The following is a 23036-nucleotide window of genomic DNA, read 5'->3' as shown; positions in this document are numbered from 1 at the left end:
CCAGCTCACTTCGGCTTGCAACGTTACATCCTTAGATTTGGGGGAAATATTAAAAAAAATTATGATAAAAGAAAAAGAGAGAAAAAAAAAAAAAAAAAAAAAAAAAAGCTACTCTACAATACATCAACCTTTACTTTCCCTCCACTAGCACACGAAAAAGAAAATAAGGGCTGAAAAAGAAAAGCTTCCTGTACAAATTTTGATTTTAAAAAGAAATTTGAGCAGAGTTTTTCTTCTCTTTTCAAAAGCCAACCAAATAAAGAATAGATGAGATCTCTTTTGCTCGTATAAGAAGGCATTGGCTGTATTTGCCACAAGTTGCATTTAATCAAAGGGCCCACACCTATCTTTGACACAAAATATTTGACGACAATTAGTGACTGCCCACCTAAAAGTGCTACATGGGTCATCCTTTCAAACTCATTGACCACATGAATTATTGGTCCATCTAGAGCTCTCTCCCCACTGCACAATGTGATTAGCTCCAAACTTCAAACCCGAAAAACTAAAAAACAAAAAAAGCTACCACTCGATCTCTAAAACACTAAATTAAAGACCTCAGAGAATAAAAGTTTTCCCGATAGATAATGAATTATAATGAGGAATTCAGCTTACAGAATAATATCCATCTACCAATCTTACTTCATAAAAAAGGTACACAAATGAGAACATTGGTTTTGCAGAGATTATTACTGCAAACAATTTACAACCGGATGATGGTCTACCCAAAGTTGCATCTTTCACCTACATACGATGGTGCCCGCAACAACTCTTTATATGAATAGCAGTTCCAGCAGCAGCAGCAGAAGCAAGGGGACAATGCATGAGCTGAGGATCCCTAACACAGAAAAGGCAAAGACATTATATCAGATAACAAGGAAAGAGAGACCATCAATCACTGAATGTCATAAACATGTCAGTTAGAAAATAAAAAAACAGAACATGACAGCAATCGATCAGCGAGACTCTCGTTGCTTGCCTAAACTTGGTTGACTGATTATGGGTCCACAAACTGTAGTATGATAGTTGATTTAAACATCTAAACTTGTAGAGACCAGGGACAGGAGGACAATGACTAACAACACAGACAACAATAATGTTAGCTGTCAAAGGAACAGCGGCAAAAAAGATTAAATCCAATATCTGATGGTAATCTGAAGTCATTGGTAAGAATCCTCTCGGCAGAGATGCAAGAGCAAGGTTGAAAAATATCACATTCAGCCAAAGACTAGGGTTTGCAATATTAATCCGAATTTGCCATTCACTTCATCTTGTGCTGTATCCGATGACCTAGTGTTAGTTGATGTCAGAGAGGAAGTCAAAACAAAATCAGAACTTTGGAGAGTTGCTTTAGAGTCCAAGGGCTTCCAGGTACGATCAAGATTGATGTCCAAGAAATATACCTTGAAGCGACCATTTTAGACTCCTTTGTTCTATTAGCCACAAGGACGTGGCAATTGAGGATGATGTTTCTCGAAAAATTAGAATTAGATGGTTATAGTGAAAATTTGTTCCTGGGGTAATATTTGAAATGATCCATCCAAATAAAATTAATAGGAAGGCTATAAGATCATCTATAAATAAAAAATTTGTAGTAAGATCAATTGTGTTTTATGGAACTGAATGCCTGGCAATCAGGGAACATGTTCACTGTGGCAAAGATGAGGATGCTGAGATAGATAAGCTGAAAGATCGAGGTGGGTAAAATTATAAATGAATGCATCCTAGAGAATGTTGGAGTAGTCCAACTAAGTAACTAGGGGAAAGTCCAATGAGATGCTTTGTTCATGTGAAATAAAGACCAATTACCACACAAGTCAGAAGGAACGTGCAAGTGAAGGTTCTAAAATGGCGAAGGAAATACGAAAATGGATGGGGTTTGACGTATAGGGAGCAGATGTCAACACATGTGAATTAACAAAAGCAGGATGATGCAAATACTCTCCTGTGGATAAACACGAGAACCCTTGACCGTTGACTTGATTTGTGTTCCGTATTATTTAGGGGTTCAAATAATTGCCTTACGTGTATGGAAGGGGAGGAGTCAACTGATTTATTATTCATTGCCCTTATACTTATCGGATATGGGATCATCTCATAGGTTTGTTAAACTCTTGGTTTGCTTGCCTCGATCAATTTAAGGTTTGTTCAAATTTGTCTATCATGAGTATTTTATTCTTCTGGTGTAAGTTCTTTAAAGAATTCTAAGAGATTTTCTTTGATGACTTCCAAGGTAGGTGAGTCTGGGTTTGTAGTGTGTCTTTGTCTTAGTTGTATCTTATCAATTCTCTATCCTTTTATGGTCATCTAGACCATTTAATAGTAAAAAAAAAAAGTAACTTCTGCAATGAAGTTGGAGTAGATGTTCAGCCCTATAGATGTAAGCAATTCTCACTTTACAATTAGCCATCAAACCGCATCAAGGAGCCTCCAATACCAACCTATTTCGTTGGCTGGAGCTTATTACCATCAGTGACTATGTTTCTACAACCAACTGGTCATAATACCTATCCAAAATAAGCCAAAAACAACAGCCCATGTGTAGGTTGGCATGGATAGTTTTATCCCTAGAGAGCACATAAAGCTAACTCCTAAGTCCCTTGTGGTTTGTGCAACAAGCGCTGATCCATAAAAGGAAATATATGATCATAGATAAAAGATACCAATACCCCATTAAGGAGGAACCAAAGAAGAACCCTTTCAGTCTCCTCCTTGATAATATCCTGATTAAGGAGAATTTCACTGTGCAATAAGAACTAGTTAACCAAGACCAACCGTATCTTGTTAGTACTGAAAACTTATTGCCTCAACCTACAAGAAGTTTGAATTGAAACATTTATACTGCTTAAAAGGAGTGAGAGAAGGGGCAGCTCTGCACATAATTATCTAAGCATGTGCCAGCCACCTCCACTAATATAATGAAATTTTATGTTGTGTATGACTCAAGGATTACAATTTCATGCAAACATCCAAAATTTGAAGTTCTTTTAGTTTCAGTCTTAAAGTGCCAGAATCATGGTTAGCCTGTCTACACGAACCCAACATGATCGGTTCTACAAACTTGGAACCAAACCAATCCAATTACCCTATAGAACCGAACCAATCCAAACCAACCTTGGTTCGGATTGGTTCTCGGTTCTCAGACTTATTATTTTTAATAATAAAATTAAAATAGTTAAAACTTAAAACTGAGTAAAATAAATATTAAAAAAAGCATCACGCATAACACATATCATACATAAACAAAGGGATTTGAGACTTTGAGTATTGTTTGAATGTTTTTACCTTTTGTCTTTTAAGATGATATTTTATTTTAAATATATATATATATATATATATATATATATAAATTGGTTCGGTTCTCAGATTGGTTCGGTTCTATTATACCCCTAATCCAGAACCGAACCAAATCATTCGGTTTTTTTACAATCCGTACCCAAACCAAACCATGTTCAATCCGAACCAATCCAATCCAAAAGGCTACGGATTGGTTTGGTTCTCGGATTTACCTGATCCAGTGTGCACCCCTAAATTTTATTGTCTGAATTGGTTCCATTTAATCAAAACCAATTTATCTTCTCACCTCTTAGAGAACGTGAGAGTTTTAAAACAAAACTATTTCCTGTTTAAAAGGAGAAAGACGATATAATCTTCGATGTCGGAACAAACCAAAACCTGAAATCTGTGATACACCCACCATTGGAAACTAGAAAATCATCATCACATTGAAGCCTCTTCTAAAAAATTTGGGGTTGACTATGGGAAATTAGAAAATCAAGACATAATTAAAAAATAATCAATGGCAAGATCATGTTTTTTTTTTTCTATGGTCTACTTATGTGATTTGAAGTGGTTACTGGATTGCCTGTAAACCTTGGTAAAATTAAGATTTTTGGGGTGGGTTCGGTTCAAAACATCCAATCTCTTGGTTGGTGCATGGGTTGCTAGGTGGAGTCTTTCCCCTCATCTTATTTGAGCCTTCCCTATGGAGCAACTTACAGATCCCAAAGTACTTGAGCTACAGTCATAGAGCCTGTAGAGCAGAGGTTGGGATAGTAGAAAGCGAATACCCATCCACAGGGAGCGGGCTCAACTTTGATCAACGGCTCAGTGCTGACATTCTTATCTACTTCCTGGGGAATCCGAGGATCATACTCTTAGGCGGTGTTTAGTAAATCTTTTAATAAAAGTTTTTACAATTTAAAACTCAAAAAAGTAGGTTAAGTCCCCAAAACACATTTGATTAGATTATTTAAAAAGTGTTTTAAATAAATACTTTAAAAAAAAACACTCAAAAGTAGAAGTAAAAAAATATTGCTTTTTTTACTTCATTACTTATGCGGGAAGTAGACATTACCTCCCTTTTACCGTATGAGAGAATATGGGTTCAAACCCCTTTCCTCTTCATTTGGGTTTTATTTATTTATTTTATTTTAATCTGTAAAAAAAAAAAAAACCTAACGTCTCAAATCTCACACCTCAAGAAATCATGATTATCACAACCCTCTTCCCAACTCCATCACCATACCAGGCAGGTTCTGTGTGTGTGTGTGTGTGTGTGTGTGTGTGTGTATTTTGTTCTATTTGATTCTTTATGTTCTGTTAAGTCTCCTCAATCCTCTTGACTGTGATTGAAAAGTTTTTACACCAGTTGAACACTTAAAACCGCTAATCTCATGACACCGTCACCGTTAATGTTAATAGGTGAAAGAAGATTAGATAGTTTTTTGTGGCGTATCAAACAAAGATGGTCAAAATTGTGACAGTGACCTTTACATGAAAACGTAATAAATTTGTTGCACCGCTATAAGAGCAAATATGGAACCTCCATGCTTCTCATATTACCACATGTCATAATACCCCAAGCAATGATGTTCTCTTTTAATCTGAAATTATTGTTCCATCTTCAAATATTTTTTATGGAATCCGATAGCATCTCTGATAAAAGAGAACAGATCCTGTACCTATGGGAGTTGGTTTGCAACACTACTTCCAGTCTCCTATGGATGCAAAAAGGCACTTTGTCAAACTAATTACTGACCTAGGAATGTATTGGCCATCTACAATTTAAAAATCATGATGATTGTAAGCTCTAAGAGCTTGGTTAGAGCATTTAGCATCTATGGGCATCTCCCCAAACTATTGGTCAAAATAATGATCTAATCCTGTGGTTAGAAATAACTTATTGGACTACTGAGATTGAGGGCTATGGGTTGATATCAGATTCTTAACTCTTGGGAGTCTAATTAAGGCTTTTGAGCTATTTAATTTATTTGGTATTAAAATCTCCACTTTGGATCATTATGCTTAGTTAATTATAATGTATAATGATCCGAACTAGAGATTTTCAGAGTTGAATTCAACTACTAAAGTATTTTTCATTTGATTGTATATTAATTTCTTTATTTATTTCATTTTTGCTTAATTTATGTGAAAAACTTGTATATGAATCTTGTTTCAATAGTTGTTTGATGTTAGAATTATTGCAATGTTGTTTTCACCTTTATTGTGCCTTTAGTTAGAATTGTGCATATTAGCATTGTTATCAACCTACCATAAATTGAAAGATTGAATTTTATTTTTTCATGATCAAAGAAAATTGATTTCTTAGCAATTGAATTTTCGTTTCTTATGGTTTATTGAATTCTAGGAAACAATGGGGACTCAACCACCTAGGAACATAATTAGGACAAGTACACAACCAATAAGAACTCATGGAGGAAGCAGTGCAGGACATCTACCCATTATAACTCAATCAAGGGTTACTGAACAGAGGAAAGAGAAGGCTATCTGGTCACCGAGAAAACACAGTCTTTGTCAAACTCTGCATAGATGAAGTTCTTAAGGGAAATAGACCTACATCGTGTTTCAATAGAAAATGTTGGAAAGATATAATAGAGGGATTTTTCAATGAAACTAATATAAGATATGATCAAAAGCAAATGAAAAAATCACTTTAATAACACAAAGGCCCAATGGTCATCTTGGCAGTAGCTTATAAAATATACTGGGTTAGGTTGGGATCCCATAACCAAAACAATCACCGTAGATGAGGAGACATGGGCTGATTTCATACAGGTATATTTATTTTCTTTTTTGTACAATTCAATTCTAGTGACTACTTAATTTGATAAAAATATAATAATATTAATCAACCTATAGGTGAATCCAGATGCTTCTCACTTTCGTAGGAACCCACTAGCACATGCTGACGATCTAGATATATTATATGGTGGAACTGCTACCACTAGTGAGGAACATTGGCTACCCTCATCAGGTAATCATCTAACTTTCAATTCAGAACCAACATTTGAGGAAGAACCCCTACATAATGATGGATACGAAAATAATGAATCAGATCCTATCACTCCACTTGAGACGCAACCATCTCAAGTTGATACCCAATTTGAGCAAGAAGATAGTGAAGGGGATGATGTGGAGTTTAGACGTTGACAAAAGCGTGGACGTAATATTGATGGATCTTCTCAACGTCGGCAAAGAGAGACAGTAAGCAAGCAAGTTGATAAACAAATATTGAAAATTTGTGAGGCCTTCTGGTCAACTAACAATGTGACTCAAAAATCTACACCATCTATGAAAGATTGCATCTATGTTTTGAATGAGACGTCAAATTTAGAAAAAGGGGAGGATCTCTATATGTTCGCTACTCATTTATTCATAAAGTCTGGAGAATTAAGAAAGACTTGGATGACATTGGATTCACTTGAACTACGTATGAGATGGCTTGAATAGATGAAGAAGCAAAATGCATAGTCACATTTCTAGTAATTTTCATGAGATTAGGGTTTTTTTTAGAAGATTAATGATATTTTTAATTTTTTGAAAACTAATTTTAAATATGGGATTGTAATTCTTATGATTTATGATGGTGATTTATTGGATTATGATGGTGATTTGTTGGACTACACTTGGATTTGTGGTAATTTTATTATTTTTTAGGCATTTATGTGTTTATTTAAATAATTATTTATAATACATATATGACGTTGCTCATATGTTTGTTTTTGTGATTTTGTGAGACATGCTTATTTCATTATAATAATTATATTCTTTAATACTTGACAGTTTAATGGATCGAAGACATAGGTTATTTCTTCTAATGTTAGCATTAAGAATCATAAAGAGAAAATCTTACTTACGTCTCCCAAGAGAACCTTGTAGAGATTCAATCCTCACAGGACATGCTTTTGTATGTGAAATCCTAACGGGAAATCTTGTGAGATGTCAAGAACTATTTCGCACATGTATTTCAGACACTGTGAAATTCTAGAAGTAAAACAGTATCTAAGAAACACACAATGGATGTCTATTGAGGAACAAGTAGCCATGTTCTTAATGACTATTGGCCACAATGAACGAAATAGAATGATACATGTACGATTTCAACATTCTAGTGAGACGATTAGCAGACATTACAACAATGTGTTATTGGCGGTGTCAAAGCTCTCAATGGAACTAATCAAACATCCATCATTTGATCGAGTTCCAGAACATATTCGTAGGAATTGAAAATTTTATTCATTTTTTAAGATATTTGTCAATCTTTATAATGCTCCATTCTTTTTATGATTTGTAAAATTATTTTTTATAATTTTATTTTTTGTAATCTTATTTTGAAACAGAACTGCATCAATGCGATACATAGAACTCATATTAGTGCGATTATTCCATCGAATCAACAGATCCCTTACCGAGGCAGAAAGTCATATTGCACATAAAATGTGATGGCAGCATGCCTTTTTGACATGATATTTACTTTTGTTGAAGCAAGATGGGAAGGCACAACAAATGATTCACGTATATTGTTGCAAGCCATTCATAATCCATCTTATAATTTTCCACAACCTCTTTTAGGTAGAATACAACATCATTTATCTAAATACTAGTGTTATTCATCATACTAAAATAAATCAGTTTATTATTAGGAAAATATTACGAGGTCAATGATGGATACCCCAATGTGAGGTTTTCTTGCACCATACAAGCACACGCAATACCATCTTCCAGACTTTCGTCTTGGTTCAAGACCCAGGGGACGGAAAGAATGATTTAATCGTTTGCATTCATCCTTGAGAAATGTTATAGAACGATGCTTTGGAGTGTTAAAGGCACAATTTCCTATCAATGGCTCCATATTCCTTTTAGAAACAGATGTTTATAGTCACCGCTTCTATGAAATTACACAATTTCATTAGAAAAGAAGCAGTAAGTAATAATTTTTTCATAAACGTTGAGGATGAGGATATGGTGGTAAATAAGGGGAACGTGATGGTTAAAAATGAGACTACACCAAATGAAGAGGTGGATCCAAATCATCTTTTAGAAATGGCAATAGTTAGAGATGAGATTGCTAATTTCATTTATTTGTCATAGTTATAGTGTTTTGCATAGAAGATGGATTATTTATATTTTAATGTCATATTTTAACATTTTGGGATATTTCTACATTAAATTATTATATATCTTATAATTTTCTATCCATTGAAAAATGGATCATTTATTATGAGCGTTTTGTAAATAAATTTCAAAGTAAAATAATCATAATTTATCTATGAAATTTTATTTTTATAATTGACATTGCCAAACGCCTATTATTTAGTTTAAAGCATTTTAGTTCAATAAGCTTTTATCATTAACATTACCAAACGGACCTATGCAGTTCAAAAACATTTATTGAAAAGTTATTCTCAATAAATTGTTTTTACAAAAGTTACTGAAAAATGGCAAAAGTATTACCAAGCACAAAAAGAGGGTGGGTCTATAACATCTTCTCTCACAAAAAGAGGCAAGTGTGGACTATTCTTCCTCTGCCCATAGTTTAGGATCCTTGGAAAGAGAGAAACAACAGGGTGTTTCAAGGTAAGGAGAACAACGCGCACAAGGTGTATATAGAGATACTAGGGTTGATGTTCTCTTGGGCTAGGTTGAACAAGGAGTTTTCCGGGGTTTTCTTCAAAGATTTTGTGTTTAGATGGGATAGCTTGTGTAACTCTTAGTTTTGCTTTTGTTTGTTTTTTTGTTTTGTTTTTCTCCTTTTCTTTGTGTTTTTGTTGTTTTGAGGCTATCTCGGCCTCCTTTGTACTCTTCCTCTCTTTTGATATTTATAAAAAAATATTTATACTTATCAAAAAAAAAAGCATGGGGTTATGCCTAGAGAAGCTTGTAAGGTGCTTCTTATGAAATGACAATGATGGTAATCGTAAATTTTATTAGGTCAAGTGAAAACTGGTTTTTTATCCCAAGAATAAAGGACGCCTTGGTTTTAGGAACTTTTGATTAATATATATTGCTATGTTGAAGAAATTTTGAAGATTTGGGATCGAGTAGAATAGTTTATTGAGAAAGATTATTAAGGCCAAGTATGTTAAGAGCACCTTTGGATGGGAAAGTGAAGTCATTATGGTTGTAGTGTTTTGGCTTTGGAAGGCTATTTATAAAGCTAAACCTAAGTTTCTCAAACGATCGTCTTCAAAGTAGAAAAAGGTAATCCAGTGCATTTTTGGTGCAGTTCCAAAGATTGCCAGTGTTGAGCCTTATGATTTAGGATGGGGGGGATATTATGGGATTTCAGTTTCAATGATTGGGAGGTCTAGGAAATTGCTAGTCTTGTAAATCTCATTTCCTTTGTTCCCTGGTTTCCATCAGTGAAGGATCGAAGGGTGAGGCCTGTAGCCAAAATGGTAAGTTCTCGGCCAATCACTTTAATTTAGGCTTAATTCAGTAGATGATCTTCCTTTTCCAATATTTGTTGTATAGAGAAAATTTTCATCCAAAATAGTCTTCTTTTTGTTTGGATCAGGTTTGGATAGGGAGTTATTTTAGTTTCTTATGCAAATCAGGTGAGGAATCTGTCGATCATCTCATAATTCACTATGATTTTTCTCATAATGTGTGGATTCAATTTTTATCCTTGTTTCATTATTCTGGTGTTTTCCTTCCTTGCCGTTTATCGTGTCTCAAAGTTGGTATACCAAGGATTTTGTTGAAAGAGAACCTATGGAAACTTTTGCCTTTTGCTGTTTGTTGGGGCATCTGGAAGTACAGGAATAGCATGATTTTTTAAGGGAATGAGAACTTATTTCAGGTCATTATTTCCATTTTGGGTTTGTTATTCGTTTGGTGTAAATTGTATACGAAGTTCAAAGAGATTTCTTATTTAAATGGGATTGATGTATAACTAATTGCAAGTTTTGTTTGTTTGTTTCAGATGTCTCCTCAACCTCCCTCCTTTTCAATAAATCTTTATCTATAAAAAAATAACCGGCTGCCCAATAAAATTTAAGAAGGTACAATAACTTTGATTTTTTTATTGATGACAACATATTAGCTGATAATAATGGTGATTGTGATAAGATGTAGAATATGAGTAATTTGTAAAATCACCAAACAATGGATGAAACTATACTTGTTATAGTTTCATCCATTTTCTGCTGATTTTACAAGTTAATAACAATAATAGAGTTCACTCACATTCTGAGAACTCAAAATGATGCACTACCCAGTTACAGTTCACTATAATTGCGCCAAACTGCACGAAATTCCTCACGGAATGTATTTAAACGAGCCTTCAGGTTAGGTGTTCTAAAGCTTGCGTGAAGGATAATGACTGCAAAACCAAAGAAAATTGTGTGTGAGAGAGAGAGAGAGAGAAACAACATTTATAAAAGAGAAGAGGTGTCAAACAATTCTAAAATAAGCAGGGTTTAATAACATACCAAGAAGACCAATGACAAAAGCCCATAAGACAGTTAGGAGACTACAAGAGGTGAACCAAAGGAAGCAACTGCCTATACAAAGGAAAAGAAAAAGGTCCCAATCAGTTAAAAGTGATCAACAGATTATCAATTCTAATGTATCAAAACGTTGGTTTAATTGCTGAACAAAAAGGAAAAAAGCAGTGACTTCAAAAATTGTAAATACCAGCTGAGAATGCCAACACAAACATCCATCGAGGCCTTCCACATATGTGAATCGCTCTTTTAGCCGATGGACGCCCTCGAATAACGGGCCTGCAAATAATGATTAACAAGATTTTCATCTAAGCAACAGCACAACCTGCTTTGCAACCACAATAAGGAGAACGTAACTTCACTTACGTTATTGGTGGCCTCATCTTTGCAGCTAAATGTGGAGAGAACCGTCTCACAGTTCTTGTTACCTTCTCATTAAAAGTAACTGCAAAGCTGTATTTCCAATCCTCAGTAGCAATATATGAAGAGAAAAAAATCCATATGGTTGCTAAAAAGAAGATCAAACGTAATGGGAAGAAATAAGTTAATGACCTTATACTTTGTTTGTCAACATCGTTTTCATTTGAAGAAAAATAGTTTGGACATGTGAATACCACAGTTATGTCTTACAAGCAAAAGAATGAACTACAAACAAAAAGTATTAATGATACTATAGAATAAATCCTTTTTTCATCTTTTCTATTCTCTATTTGTGTTATTTGCGCTCAAAGATGCTACTATCAGCTAAACACATAGTGATCAAGCAAATGGCATCGATAGCAACATTAGTTTAAGATACATGATTGGGAGATCGATGTCATCCCTGATTTGTTAGACAAGCTAACTGCAATATTTTTAACACATTTAAGCAGATTCAAGGATTTGGAGATGGACAAGAAGTTGTGAATTCTTGGTCAAATCATACGACAAAATTGACTTTTGACGATCATCCTTCATTTACTTAGAGACTACTATAGGGTGCTCCCATCCCTTAAAAAGTAGGTTTCTTTGTTAGAATAGCAATGCTTGAAAGGATACTTGAAATGACCACTTGATCAATATGGGTTAACAAATCCCTAACATGCGTGTCATATGCAAGAAGGTGGGTGAGATGGTAGGTCATCTCCTCGTCCATTTGTGAGTTCACTAGAAGAGTTTTGCCATAGATAATTCTTTATACAGTTTCAAATTAGTTGGGTGCTTCCAAAATGTATTTTGGATTTCTTGAAGGGATGGTCTTCCTTCCAAAGTGTTCTTATCCCAAAGATAATTCTCCATAGAAGTTGCTCCCTTCGCAGTGGCATGGCCATGGAAAGATTAAATTGACAGTTAAAAAAACCAAGAAGACCCCATAAAGATAGTATTCTTGAAGTCCAAGACACTTACACATAAATGTTTCTTTCTCTTCTTTGCACATTTAAGGGCATTCGATTCAAGTGGGCATATCTAGTTCGACTATCCTCTCGGCTCTCGGAATTTTATAAGAATCTATTTCGCACTATTCTTTCTTATTTCTATTCTAGATATGTTCTTTTGCCCATTGCATAGTATTTTTATTTTATTTTTGATAAATATAAATTAGATTAAATAAGAGAAGAAGAAGGGGAGGCTGAGGTAGCCCCCTAACAACAAGAACAAATACAACATGGAAAACAGGAAAAGAAAACAAAAATACACTCCCAGCGGGATTCAACGAGTTACAAATGGTATCCCAATTAAAAACAAAATCTTGAAACCCCACTCCCTCAAAGTCTTTACTCAACTTTGACCAGAAGAATAGAAAACCCAAAATCTCTAAGATCACTGTGTGAGACGAGCTCTTCTTGCTATGGAATACCCTGTTGTTGGGTTCTCTCCAAAGACCCCAAGCAATAACGGAAGGCAGGATAGCCCAAAGATGTCTCTTCCTAGAAAAGAAGATATTGAAACTCCAACCCTTTAAAAGTTCAAAGAGAGATGAAGGAAGGACCCAATCCACTTGAAAATGAGATAAGAAAAACATCCAAATAACCCGAGAAAAAGGACAATGAATAAGAATATGGTTGACAGACTCTCCATCCTTAGAACAAAAATAGCAAAAATTTGGAGTAATCCACCCCCGATAGATCAAATTATCCAAGGTGAGGATTCTACCCAAAAACGCAAGCCAAAGAAAGAAGAACACCTTAGATGGAACAAGAGCAGACCAAATAACAGAATGAGAGAAAGAAACCTCACCCGACGGCAGCAAGCAAAAATAGAAAGACTTGACAAAGAATTTCTTATCCTTAACCTTGAACCATTCTCTTCTGTCTTGCTCGTTTTCTCTGAGTTGGATTGAATTAAGAAGATCTAGAAGAGATGTAACCTCCGTCAATTCCCAATCATTGAAATTCCTCCTAAATCCCAGATCCCAAGAGTTCGTGTTCCCATCCCGAATTAGACATTGCCTTACTGTGTTATATTTTTTCAAAGAGCAAGCGTACAAGGATGGAAATTGAGTAGACAGAAGTGAAGTTCCACACCATAAATCCTCCCAAAATCTAACATTGTCCCCCATCCCAACTTTGAATCTGATCTCTCTTTCAAACTTATCGACACTCTTCATAATGCCTCTCCACACACTGAACCCGTAGATCCCTCTAGCCTCCTCACTATACCAACCAAACCTCTTCTCACCATATTTAGCCTGAACCACTTTCCTCCACAAGTTATCTCTTTCTTCCCCAAACCTCCAAAGCCACTTGCCTAGGATTGATTTCTTAGGAGTGCAGACCAAATGATACTTTCTACCATCATTATTATCATTCCACAGAACATTCTTCATGAGTCTTTCAATCTTAACTTCCACTGATGGAGGCAAAGAGAAAAGTGATAGGAAATAAATCGGAATACTCGTTAGAGTACTCTTAATCAACGTAACCTTACCCCCTTTTGAGAGATACTTTGCCTTCCACGTACTCAATTTCTTTTCCATTTTCTCAATAACTCCCTCCCAAATGTTTTTACTACAATATGGAGCCCTTAAAGATAAACCTAAATAGAGGAAGGAAGTGTATCGCTACTACACCCCAAAATAACAGCTAAAACTGGAATATTCGACACCCTACCAACCCCAAACAACTTGCTTTTCTGCAGATTGACGTGTAGACCTGAAATTGCTTCAAAACAACATAATAAAATCCGGAGAGCTCTCACTTGTTCTCTATAAGGATCTAAGAACACTAAGGTGTCATCTGCGAATTGCAAGTGCGAAATCAGCGGCCCTCAACAGTCACTCTAAAACTGGATAACCTCCCTACCTCAACCCCCCTCTGAAAATTTACCCAAAGCCTATGTCACTATAAGAAATAGAAATAGGAATAAAGGATCACCATGTCTCAAACCCCTGGAGCTCCTAAAATACCCTGCCGGACAACCATTGACTAAAATAGAAAAGGAAACCGACGTAATACACTTCATGATCCACCCAATCCACCTAAATCCAAATCCCATCCTTCCCAGCATATACTTCAAAAAATCCTAGCTCACATGGTTATAAGCCTTTTGCATATCAATTTTTCCTATTAGCCCCGCTTCTTATCTTTAATCCTAGAGTCAAGACATTCATTAGCCATCAGCACACCATCCAGAATTTGTCTTCCCCTAATGAAAGCACCTTGTTTAGGACCAATTAATTTCTTCATAATTTCTTTCAATCTGTTAGCCAACACCTTAGAAATAATCTTATACACCAATCCTACTAAACTAATAGGCCTGAAGTCACTCAAGTCAACCGCCCCCACTCTTTTGGGAATTAACACCACAAAGGTACTATTAAGGGCATAATCCAAGCAATTCTTTTCCAGTAACTCCCAAACCACCTTCAATGAAATCATCGGATATAATTTCCCAACAATGTTTGAAGAATTCCATTGTAAAACCATCTGGCCCCGGCGCTTTATTCCCACCCATTGAAGCAAGACCTAGTCTCACTTCCTCCTCCCCAATATTCCTTTCTAACCACACATTTTCTTCAAGAGTTAACGTATTGAATTTGAGATTGTCAACAACTAGTCCCATATATATATATATATATAATTAATTTTATCAACTCTAATAAGAAACTATAGCCACAATTCTACAATTTTCCATGAATTAGTTGTATGTTCTAATTTTTAGCAAATAATTATTGTAAAAAATTCTTCCTTAATAATCTTAAATTGATAAATAAATAAAAATCCATTTTTTTTTTTTGCTGGGATAATTAGGGGAGAATAAAAACAGTACCTATCATTTAGGAAAGCAATGCTTATGCCAGTCAAGATAGCTGCAACAATAGCAAGCGGCCTCCTAAGAAATCCCACACCTACAGTTAATAAAGGCAATACTATTAAAATTAAAAATAAATAAATAACCATTCTCTCAATCTACAAGCTTTGAAAGAAGAAATTAGAGTTTCTTACCAAGAATAAAGATTATCATGATGAAGTAGTTTGTCCGATAACTGAACACAACACATAATCGAACAAAATCAAATTAAACTATAACAAAAATAACGTAGTGAAACTGAGTAATCTCACATATAACAAAAAAATTAACCTAATTTCTGGAAGACAACATGATCAAACAATAAAAGATCATAATATAGAACAATAGAATTAGGGTTTCTGATTGGGATTTGAGGGGTAGAGATCAGATCATACTAGTAGAGATTGCATTTAAGGCGGCTGTTCCATCTGGAATAGGATCTAGGGATAGTGAATCTGGAGAAGAATTCTGTGAGAGGTCGAGGAGGTGATGACCAATCAACTTCACGAAGAGCGTCCATCATGTCTTCTGCTGTTACGTTTCCCCAATCCATCTCTCTACCTGCCTTGCTCAGTCAAAAACCCTAGAAATTCAGAGATGGTTCGCTCAATTTCACAAGAAGAATTTCAGAGATGGGGAACCATACAAAAAGAAAAGAGAATCACAAAGAAAATTGATTTCGAAGTTGCAGAGAAAACGCCTTTCTTTCTATCTTTCGCACTTTCTTCCAAGATGAGTTGAGTTTTCGATCCAACGGCAACGCACGCGCACAGATTCTTGATTATTATTTCTATTCGATATTTCGATGTTAAACGCAATTACCTATGTACCCATTCATCCGGCATTCACATTAGAAAAAAAAAATTATTTAGAACAAAATAACATTTGTCTGAGCCCGGGTTCGAACCGGGGACCTCTAGTGTGTGAGACTAGCGTGATAACCAACTACACCACCCAGACCACATGTAAATAAAAAGAAAATTTTAGTTTATATCAAATATACAGTTATTTGACCCTGGACGAATCCTTAAAATCATGATGGAGATTTCCGGATGACTAATTTAATGAAACATTAAATTCCTAAAAAAAATTTAACATTACAATGAGAGAAGACCTATTTTAATTAAGATAGTTTCTATCTTCAAATTAACAAAATATTTTTGTATCTTTGATTTTTTTTTTTTAAAGAAGAAAGTAATGAAGTTTAATTGTTCTTCCACACTATCAAATTTAAAATTTTCAAAATCTATTTTTTCCTCTCTAATTCTTTCATTGTCTATTATATTATCTCACTTATTTTGAATTCTCATTTTTCGTTATCAAATTAGATCATGTCTTCAACTATGGTGGAGACACCACTAATAACAAACCTTTAAGATTCTTCAAAATCTATAATATTCTATTTTGTTTTTATTCACATTTTCATCTTTATTCATGTATCCTATTACAATATTTTAAAAATATTAAATATCATTCCAAATAATTTTGCTTTGAATTCAAATCCATGTTTCACATTTCAATGTAGTAAATTGCTAGAATGAAAAATATAGGAAGAAATTTATTTGGTGCACGTCAGGACCATCATCCTCAATTGGCTTCCAGCTCTTCGCAACCTTTAATGCAACTCAAGGGTGATAAATGGGTCACCTACCGTACGTATTACCTAAATTGACCACAGAGCACAAGCTGCATAATACACGCATGGAGTTTCTTAGAAATCTTTTACAAGAGTAAGGTTAGTCGCACCCACTATTTAGTCTCTCCACATACTCACTCTTTTTCACCTTCATAAAAGTCCCTCAAATCTCGACATATTCACCTTTTTTTTACCTAATTACTCTTTGAACCGACCGCCCCCCCATTCTTCTTCTTCTCTCTCTCCCTCTCTCTCTCTCACACATACTCTTCTTCTTTGCATCTACAAGGATTTTGCAATACAAGAAGCATATCATTAGAACTTTGTATAGCATGTTAGAAATGATTATGGAAACCTCAACTTCTAGACTAGGACTCATCTTGTGGCATCCAAAAATAATTATTTATCACTGTTGAATTTTAATTTAAAGATTGGGAGTTATGTGAAAGTTCAGTAACCATTCATTTACAAAACTTTGAATCAAACCCAAAAGTAAAAATAAAAATAAAAATAAAAAAATTTCTTTGATTCAAGTTTTTCGATGAATTTAGATGAATGTGGTGTTGGATTGCTAATATGGAAACCCATGTGTGCAAAACGACAATGAGGCTTTTAAAATGAAAATGTTTCTCAAAAAAAAAAATCAAACAAAGGTTCATTTAGTAGTTTATTACCGAAATCACCAAAAATAGTGTGTGTAAGACTATGATTGATTTCGAATGGGCTTGACTAACACTATGAATGTTAGTAAATGGAGTTTGACCACAAAATACCTGTTGGACTATTGGTTAATGTGGTTTGACCGTGGATCAACCATGTTTAACAATTCTCCAAAAGGTGTTCTATTGGTTCTCGAAGAGTTGCAAACTCTCCATAAGCCCAGAAAAGGGTGTCTCTTCACCCAAATGTCCATTAAATGGAATATAAAAATATCTGAGCCATCATCCAATCATGACTATTAAGGCAAAGAGTCATGAATTCATGACATTTACTAGAGCATGTAATGTATGAATCATGAAGAAGAATCGCTATAATGTTTTTTTATGAGTACAATGTAAGACGTGTTATTGCATTTTGAAAAGTTTGTACTCAGCCCATGTCAGTTGGATTAACACACTCAAAGGTATGTCCTCAGCCCATTTTTGAGATACCCCATGTAGCTAGCCCAGGTGACATTTTGGTTACAGGAGACAGTTGCACTCTCTCAACAGAGAGGTCTCCAGCAAGCGATAAAGCCATTAAGTTGGCAGGGAAGGAACCTTTCAACCATGTATTTTTAGAAGAAGAATTCATTCAGGACATGATGAAGTCAGAGGCTGCTGGGGCTGGTGATCCGGATAAGGTGACTTGGAAAGAAGGAATTGCAAAGACATTGCCAATCAGAGGGGAAGATTTTATTCTGGTCCAAGAGGAAGCCACAGTATGTAATCAGTCAGAGGGATATGAGGTGCTACAACAGGAGATGACAAATGGGCAGAGGTGGGGAGAACAGCTTGCATTGGCATAGGTAGGATTTCTACAGCTACTACAATTGGTCGAAGGCTTGGATCTTCAGAGAGATGGATGCCACAGTGGGGAGCTGGGTTTTGGAGGAGAACATCCTAGCTCTGCTACAGAAGGTGTACTTCAACTGGAAGCTGAACCGGATATTACTCCCTTAGCTATGGTAGATGTAGGAGAGAGTTCGAGGAATTGGGGAAGGAATTTACCGAAAAATCAGATAGTGGAAGGTCTAGCTGATTGGATTATTCGTAACATGAGTGAGATCAGTTGGAATGCTGGTTTATCTAAAGAAGGTCAAGCAGAAGGAGCTGGTATTCTGTTTGAATTAGCACTTAAGAAAAGGAACGAGATCAGTGAATGTTATGCTTCAGTGATCAGAGAGGATGATCCGGTGGATGAGGAACAAGCTTTTATCTGGGATGAGGTGGAATTAGTTCTTAGGAAAGAGATTGATCAAGAACAGACAGGACAGCAAGGAGGCCTGAGTAAAGGGAAAGGAGTGGAAACAGTAGATGATACTAAAGTGAAGAAATTAAAAGCTGGATTGGTCAGAGAAGTTCAGGAACTGCACAAATCAGGGGCTTTGGTCAAGGCTGGACCATCCATAGGGTTAAGGAACGGGAGAAAACTTAAGGCTGTTAATGTCGATTAGATCCATTTCTTGGAACGTGCGTGGACTCAACAATAGGGCCAAAAGGGCTTCGGTTAAGGCAATATTAAAAGCCCACAAACCACACATTGTAACACTTCAAGAAACTAAACTGGACCATGTGGATAGGGTGGCAGTAAGAGACATTTGAGGAGGGCGTAACGTGGGTTGGAAGCACCTTGCATCAAATGGGACAGCAGGGGGGGTCTGGGTGTTATGGGACAAGAGATTGATCGAGGTGGAGGATTCTTTAGTGGGAGCTTTTTCTGTATCTATTTTGTGCCGGTGTGTAGGGAAGATAGACAGTTGGGTGTTCTCGGGAGTGTACGGACCTACGAGAGATTGGGAGCGAGAGCAATTCTGGGAGGAGTTAGATGACATGGGCAAGTACTGGAACCGTCCGTGGTGTTTGGGAGGAAACTTTAATGTCATTAGATTTGCTTGTGAGAAACTAGGAGGATCGAGGATAACAGCCAGGATGAGGAGATTTGGGGACTTCGTGAACCGAAATAATTTAATGGACATTCCACTTCAAGGCAGAAGTTTTACTTGGTCTAAGCCCACCCTCAACAGATTAGACAGGTTCTTGGTGTCTGATGATTGGACTTCAATCTTTTGTCAGATTTCTCAGACGGCTATTCCAAATCCAGTGTCTGACCATTGCCCTATTCAGTTGGTAGCAGGGCCACTCAGCAGGGGCCCCATCCCGTTCCGTTTTGAATTGATGTGGTTGAAACATCACAACTTCAAGGAGTTGATATCCAATTGGTGGAGGAGTTTTTCATTTGCAGGAACAGCAGGGGAGGTGTTCAGAAAGAAGTTGAAGGCCTTAAAGATGGCATTAAAAGAATGGAACAAAGAATACTTCGGTAGAGTGGATGCGCAGAGTAAGGACATTCTCTTGAGAATTGAAGATTTGGATCGTAGGGAGGAGATGAACCCGATTTCGTTTAACGACAAGACAACGAGATTAAACCTTCGCGAGAAGTATCAGCGATTGGCACTTATGGAAGAGATCAGTTGGAAGCAGAAATCCAGAATTAGATGGCTTAAAGAAGGGGATGGTAACACGAAGTTTTTTCATCGCATGGCCAATGCCCGAGACAGAAACAACCACATCACGAGGTTGTGTGTGAATGGGGAGTGGTTGGAAGGGGAAGAGGCGGTTGCAAAGGGGATTGTAGATTTTTACTCGGAACTGTATACCGATGGAGTTAATAATAGACCGAAACCTGATCTGCTACAGTTTGACAAGATATCTGAGGCTCAAGGCGATTGGCTGGAAAGACCTGTGGAAGAAGACGAGATTTGGGATGTTATCTCAAGCATGAAGAGCGATAAAGCACCGGGACCCGATGGTTTTCCTGTGGAGTTCTACAAAATTTGTTGGGAGACCATCAAGTGTGATTTCATGGCTCTGATTGATGAATTCTTTAGGGAGGGTATGCTGGACCGTGATTCCAATTGTACCGTCATCGCTCTGATCCCAAAGGTAGTTGGAACGGAAAATATTAAAGACCTGAGGCCCATCAGCTTGGTGAATACTAGTTACAAAATTATCACGAACATCCTGGCTAAAAGATTGAAAGGGGTCATTCAAGGGCTAATAGGGTGTAATCAGAGTGCATTTGTCAAAGGCAGACAGATCCTAGATGGAGTTCTAATTGCGAACGAGTGCATAGATTCCAGACTAAAATCGGGTAAAGCGGGTGTGGTGTGCAAGGTGGACTTTGAGAAGGCCTATGATCGAGTCAATTGGCAATTTTTGGAATACATACTGGGGAATATGGGTTTTGGTAGGAAATGGATAACATGGATTATGGCGTGTGTGACTTTCCCCTCCTACTCGATCTTGGTGAATGGAACGCCTCACGGATTCTTTAGGAGTACGAGAGGCCTCAGGCAAGGGGACCCTATATCACCTTTCTTATTTATCATAGTGGCAGAAGCATTTGGTAAGATGATGGAAAGAGGGGTAGCAAGTGGGTCATTCTCAGGGTTCTCAGCAGGGGCAGGCACGGTAAACATTTCACACCTTCAATTCGCTGATGACATTTTAGTCTTCTTGGATGACTCCATAGATCAGACAAGGAGGCTAGGAGGATTGCTGTGTTGTTTCGAAGCTATTTCTGGCATTCCAGTTAACACAAGAAAAAGTAAGGTGTTTCCGGTTGGCTCGGCTAGATGTGCAATTCTTCTGGCAGCATCGTTGGGATGGCAAGTGGGCAGTTTTCCCTCGTCCTACTTGGGGATGCCTCTAGGGGCCCCCTATAGGAGGGTGGCGATTTGGGACCCGATAGTGGAAAGAATAAAAAGAAAACTAGCAGGGTGGCAAGCGAATTATCTTTCGAATGGAGGTAAACTGACTTTGATTAAAAGTGTTCTTTCTAGCATTCCAATATATTTTCTTTCTCTTCTCACAATGCCTCGAAGTGTAGAACTAAAGTTAGACAAGTTGTTTCGCGACTTTCTATGGCATGACAGAGTTGGGAATAGAAAACATCATCTTGTGAATTGGAAACAGATTTGTTCAACTAAGAAACATAGAGGCCTTGGCGTTAGGAGACTTGGGGAGATGAACGTCGCCTTAAGGGGCAAGTGGTTGTGAAGATTTGGGAACGAGGAGAATAGTTTATGGAGACAAGTTATAGAGAGTAAGTTTAAGTTGAACAGGACAGGGTGGGAAAGCGGTTCAACTAGACAACCATATGGATGCGGGTTGTGGAAGGGCATCATGAAGATCATCCCATTATTCAAAATGAGAATAAAATTCAGAGTGGGTCAAGGTAATCGAGTGAAAATTTGGGAAGACACATGGTGCGGCAATCGGCCCCTAATGGAGGTATTCCCAACTTTGTATTCTATATCCTCTAAGAAAGGGCAACCAATTACAGCCGTCCGACGATTTATGGGTGGAGAATGGGCATGGGATCTTGGTTTTCGTAGGGATATTGATGACGTGGAAATCCAAGAAGTTGGTAGGTTAGTCGGTGAGGCTTCAAGTATCGTTTTTCGTATGGGAAGAGAAGATGAGAGAATATGGACGGCAAGCAAGGACGGAAGATTTTCGGTGCACTCCTTCTACCAATCCTTGTGCAATAATGGGGACCCGTTTTTTCCTTATGCCGCTATTTGGGGTCCAAAGGTGCCAAGTAAAGTTGCTTTCTTCACGTGGACGGCGGCTCTAGGAAGGATCCAAACGACGGATTTGTTGATGCGGCGGGGATGATGCGGGGCGAGTTGTTGTGTACTATGTATGAACAATGGAGAATCTTCAGATCATCTCATAATCCATTGCAAGTTCTCGCATGGCATTTGAGCTCATTTCTTTAAGTTATATGGGGTCTCAACATGCTTACCGGAATCAGTTAAGGATATCTTCATTGGTTGGTCGTCAATTGGCTATTCGTTCGGCGGCACAAAGTGGTTGCTTTGGACTATTACGCCATTTGCAATTTGTTGGGGGGTGTGGTTTGAAAGGAATAGGCGCATATTCGAGGGGAAACAAAATGATTATTCAGACACGATCATGTCTATCTTGGGTCTTATATTCTGTTGGTCCAAAGTGTATAAGGAGTTTAGGGGTCTGTTTTTTGAGGATTTTTTGTACAAGTGGGATGGGGTTTGTGATTTCATTCGTAATTAGCGTCATTTTGTAAGGTCCTTCCTCGTTTGGTCACCTCAACCGACTTGGTTTTTTTCAGAAATATGATACTATTTATCAAAAAAAAAAAAAGTTTGTACTAACAAATTACCCGAAGGACCCCACTAAAAAAATTAAGGGGGAGCTAATCTAAGCTTCCTGGCCAGCTCGATCCTTACAAGGTGAAGCAGTACACTTAATCTTCAAAAGGAGAAAGTCAAAGAACCATTTGACGAAGAAGCAATGTTTATTATTACACGGGAAAGTTTCCAGTCAAGTGAATATGATCCAGTGTCCAACGTAAACCATACATATTGACAGCTGCATTGGCAGCTCTGAAGCCCTCACCGTAGGCTGTAGAAGTGTCATGAGCGATCAGATGCAAGAAGAACTCACCCAGCTTCTTTTCAAGTTCAGATTTTCTACCCTTTTTAGATGAAGAGGACGTTGAAGATGCCATTGACGTAGAAGGCATGCTTGTTGAACCTGGCATGACCTCTAACTCGAGTCACATGTAAGAGAGCACCTAACAGATGCCTTCCTCCACCTCCGGGCTTAGATTACGGTAACCTACATCAATTTCAA

The 23036-nt window shown here is 37.0% G+C and overlaps 1 protein-coding gene and 1 non-coding gene across 7 annotated transcripts; both read right to left on the bottom strand.

Annotated features, from left to right (window-relative positions):
- Nucleotides 1–563: 563 nt before the first annotated feature.
- On the bottom strand, nt 564–15820 carry LOC147395202 (PRA1 family protein A1-like). Of its 6 annotated transcripts, none has more exons than XM_086452405.1 (9): nt 15667–15820; nt 15416–15585; nt 15176–15216; nt 15000–15099; nt 11118–11204; nt 10942–11030; nt 10737–10808; nt 10492–10627; nt 564–838 (listed from the first exon to the last, which is right to left on the bottom strand). In XM_086452405.1, exons 2-8 carry the CDS (start codon nt 15571–15573, stop codon nt 10524–10526), a joined length of 651 nt encoding a protein of 216 aa, XP_086308531.1. In that variant the 5' UTR covers nt 15574–15585; nt 15667–15820; the 3' UTR covers nt 564–838; nt 10492–10523. The 6 variants fall into 6 exon arrangements, with proteins under 6 accessions (XP_086308531.1, XP_086308533.1, XP_086308532.1 ...); XM_086452407.1 differs by having other exon boundaries at nt 15686–15819; XM_086452406.1 differs by having other exon boundaries at nt 15416–15581; nt 15667–15812.
- Nucleotides 15821–15906: 86 nt separating this feature from the next.
- TRNAV-CAC (transfer RNA valine (anticodon CAC)) lies at nt 15907–15980 on the bottom strand. The gene has a single exon. It is a non-coding gene; the product is annotated as a tRNA-Val (tRNA).
- Nucleotides 15981–23036: the final 7056 nt, after the last annotated feature.

This window comes from Akebia trifoliata, chromosome 8, assembly GCF_017979445.1.
Source record: "Akebia trifoliata isolate Shusen 1 chromosome 8, ASM1797944v1, whole genome shotgun sequence".
NCBI lineage: Eukaryota > Viridiplantae > Streptophyta > Magnoliopsida > Ranunculales > Lardizabalaceae > Akebia > Akebia trifoliata.
This window is presented reverse-complemented; position numbering and strand designations above follow the sequence as displayed.

Coding starts and splice junctions, on each gene's coding strand:
- LOC147395202 (XM_086452405.1), bottom strand. CDS start 15,573: ATGGATTGGGGAAACGTAACAGCAGAAGACATGATGGACGCTCTTCGT. Junction 11,205..14,999: donor ATTGCTTTCCTAAATGATAG/GTACTGTTTTTA, acceptor TTGGAAATACAG/CTTTGCAGTTACTTTTAATG. Junction 10,628..10,736: donor TTTTGTCATTGGTCTTCTTG/GTATGTTATTAA, acceptor TTGGTTTTGCAG/TCATTATCCTTCACGCAAGC.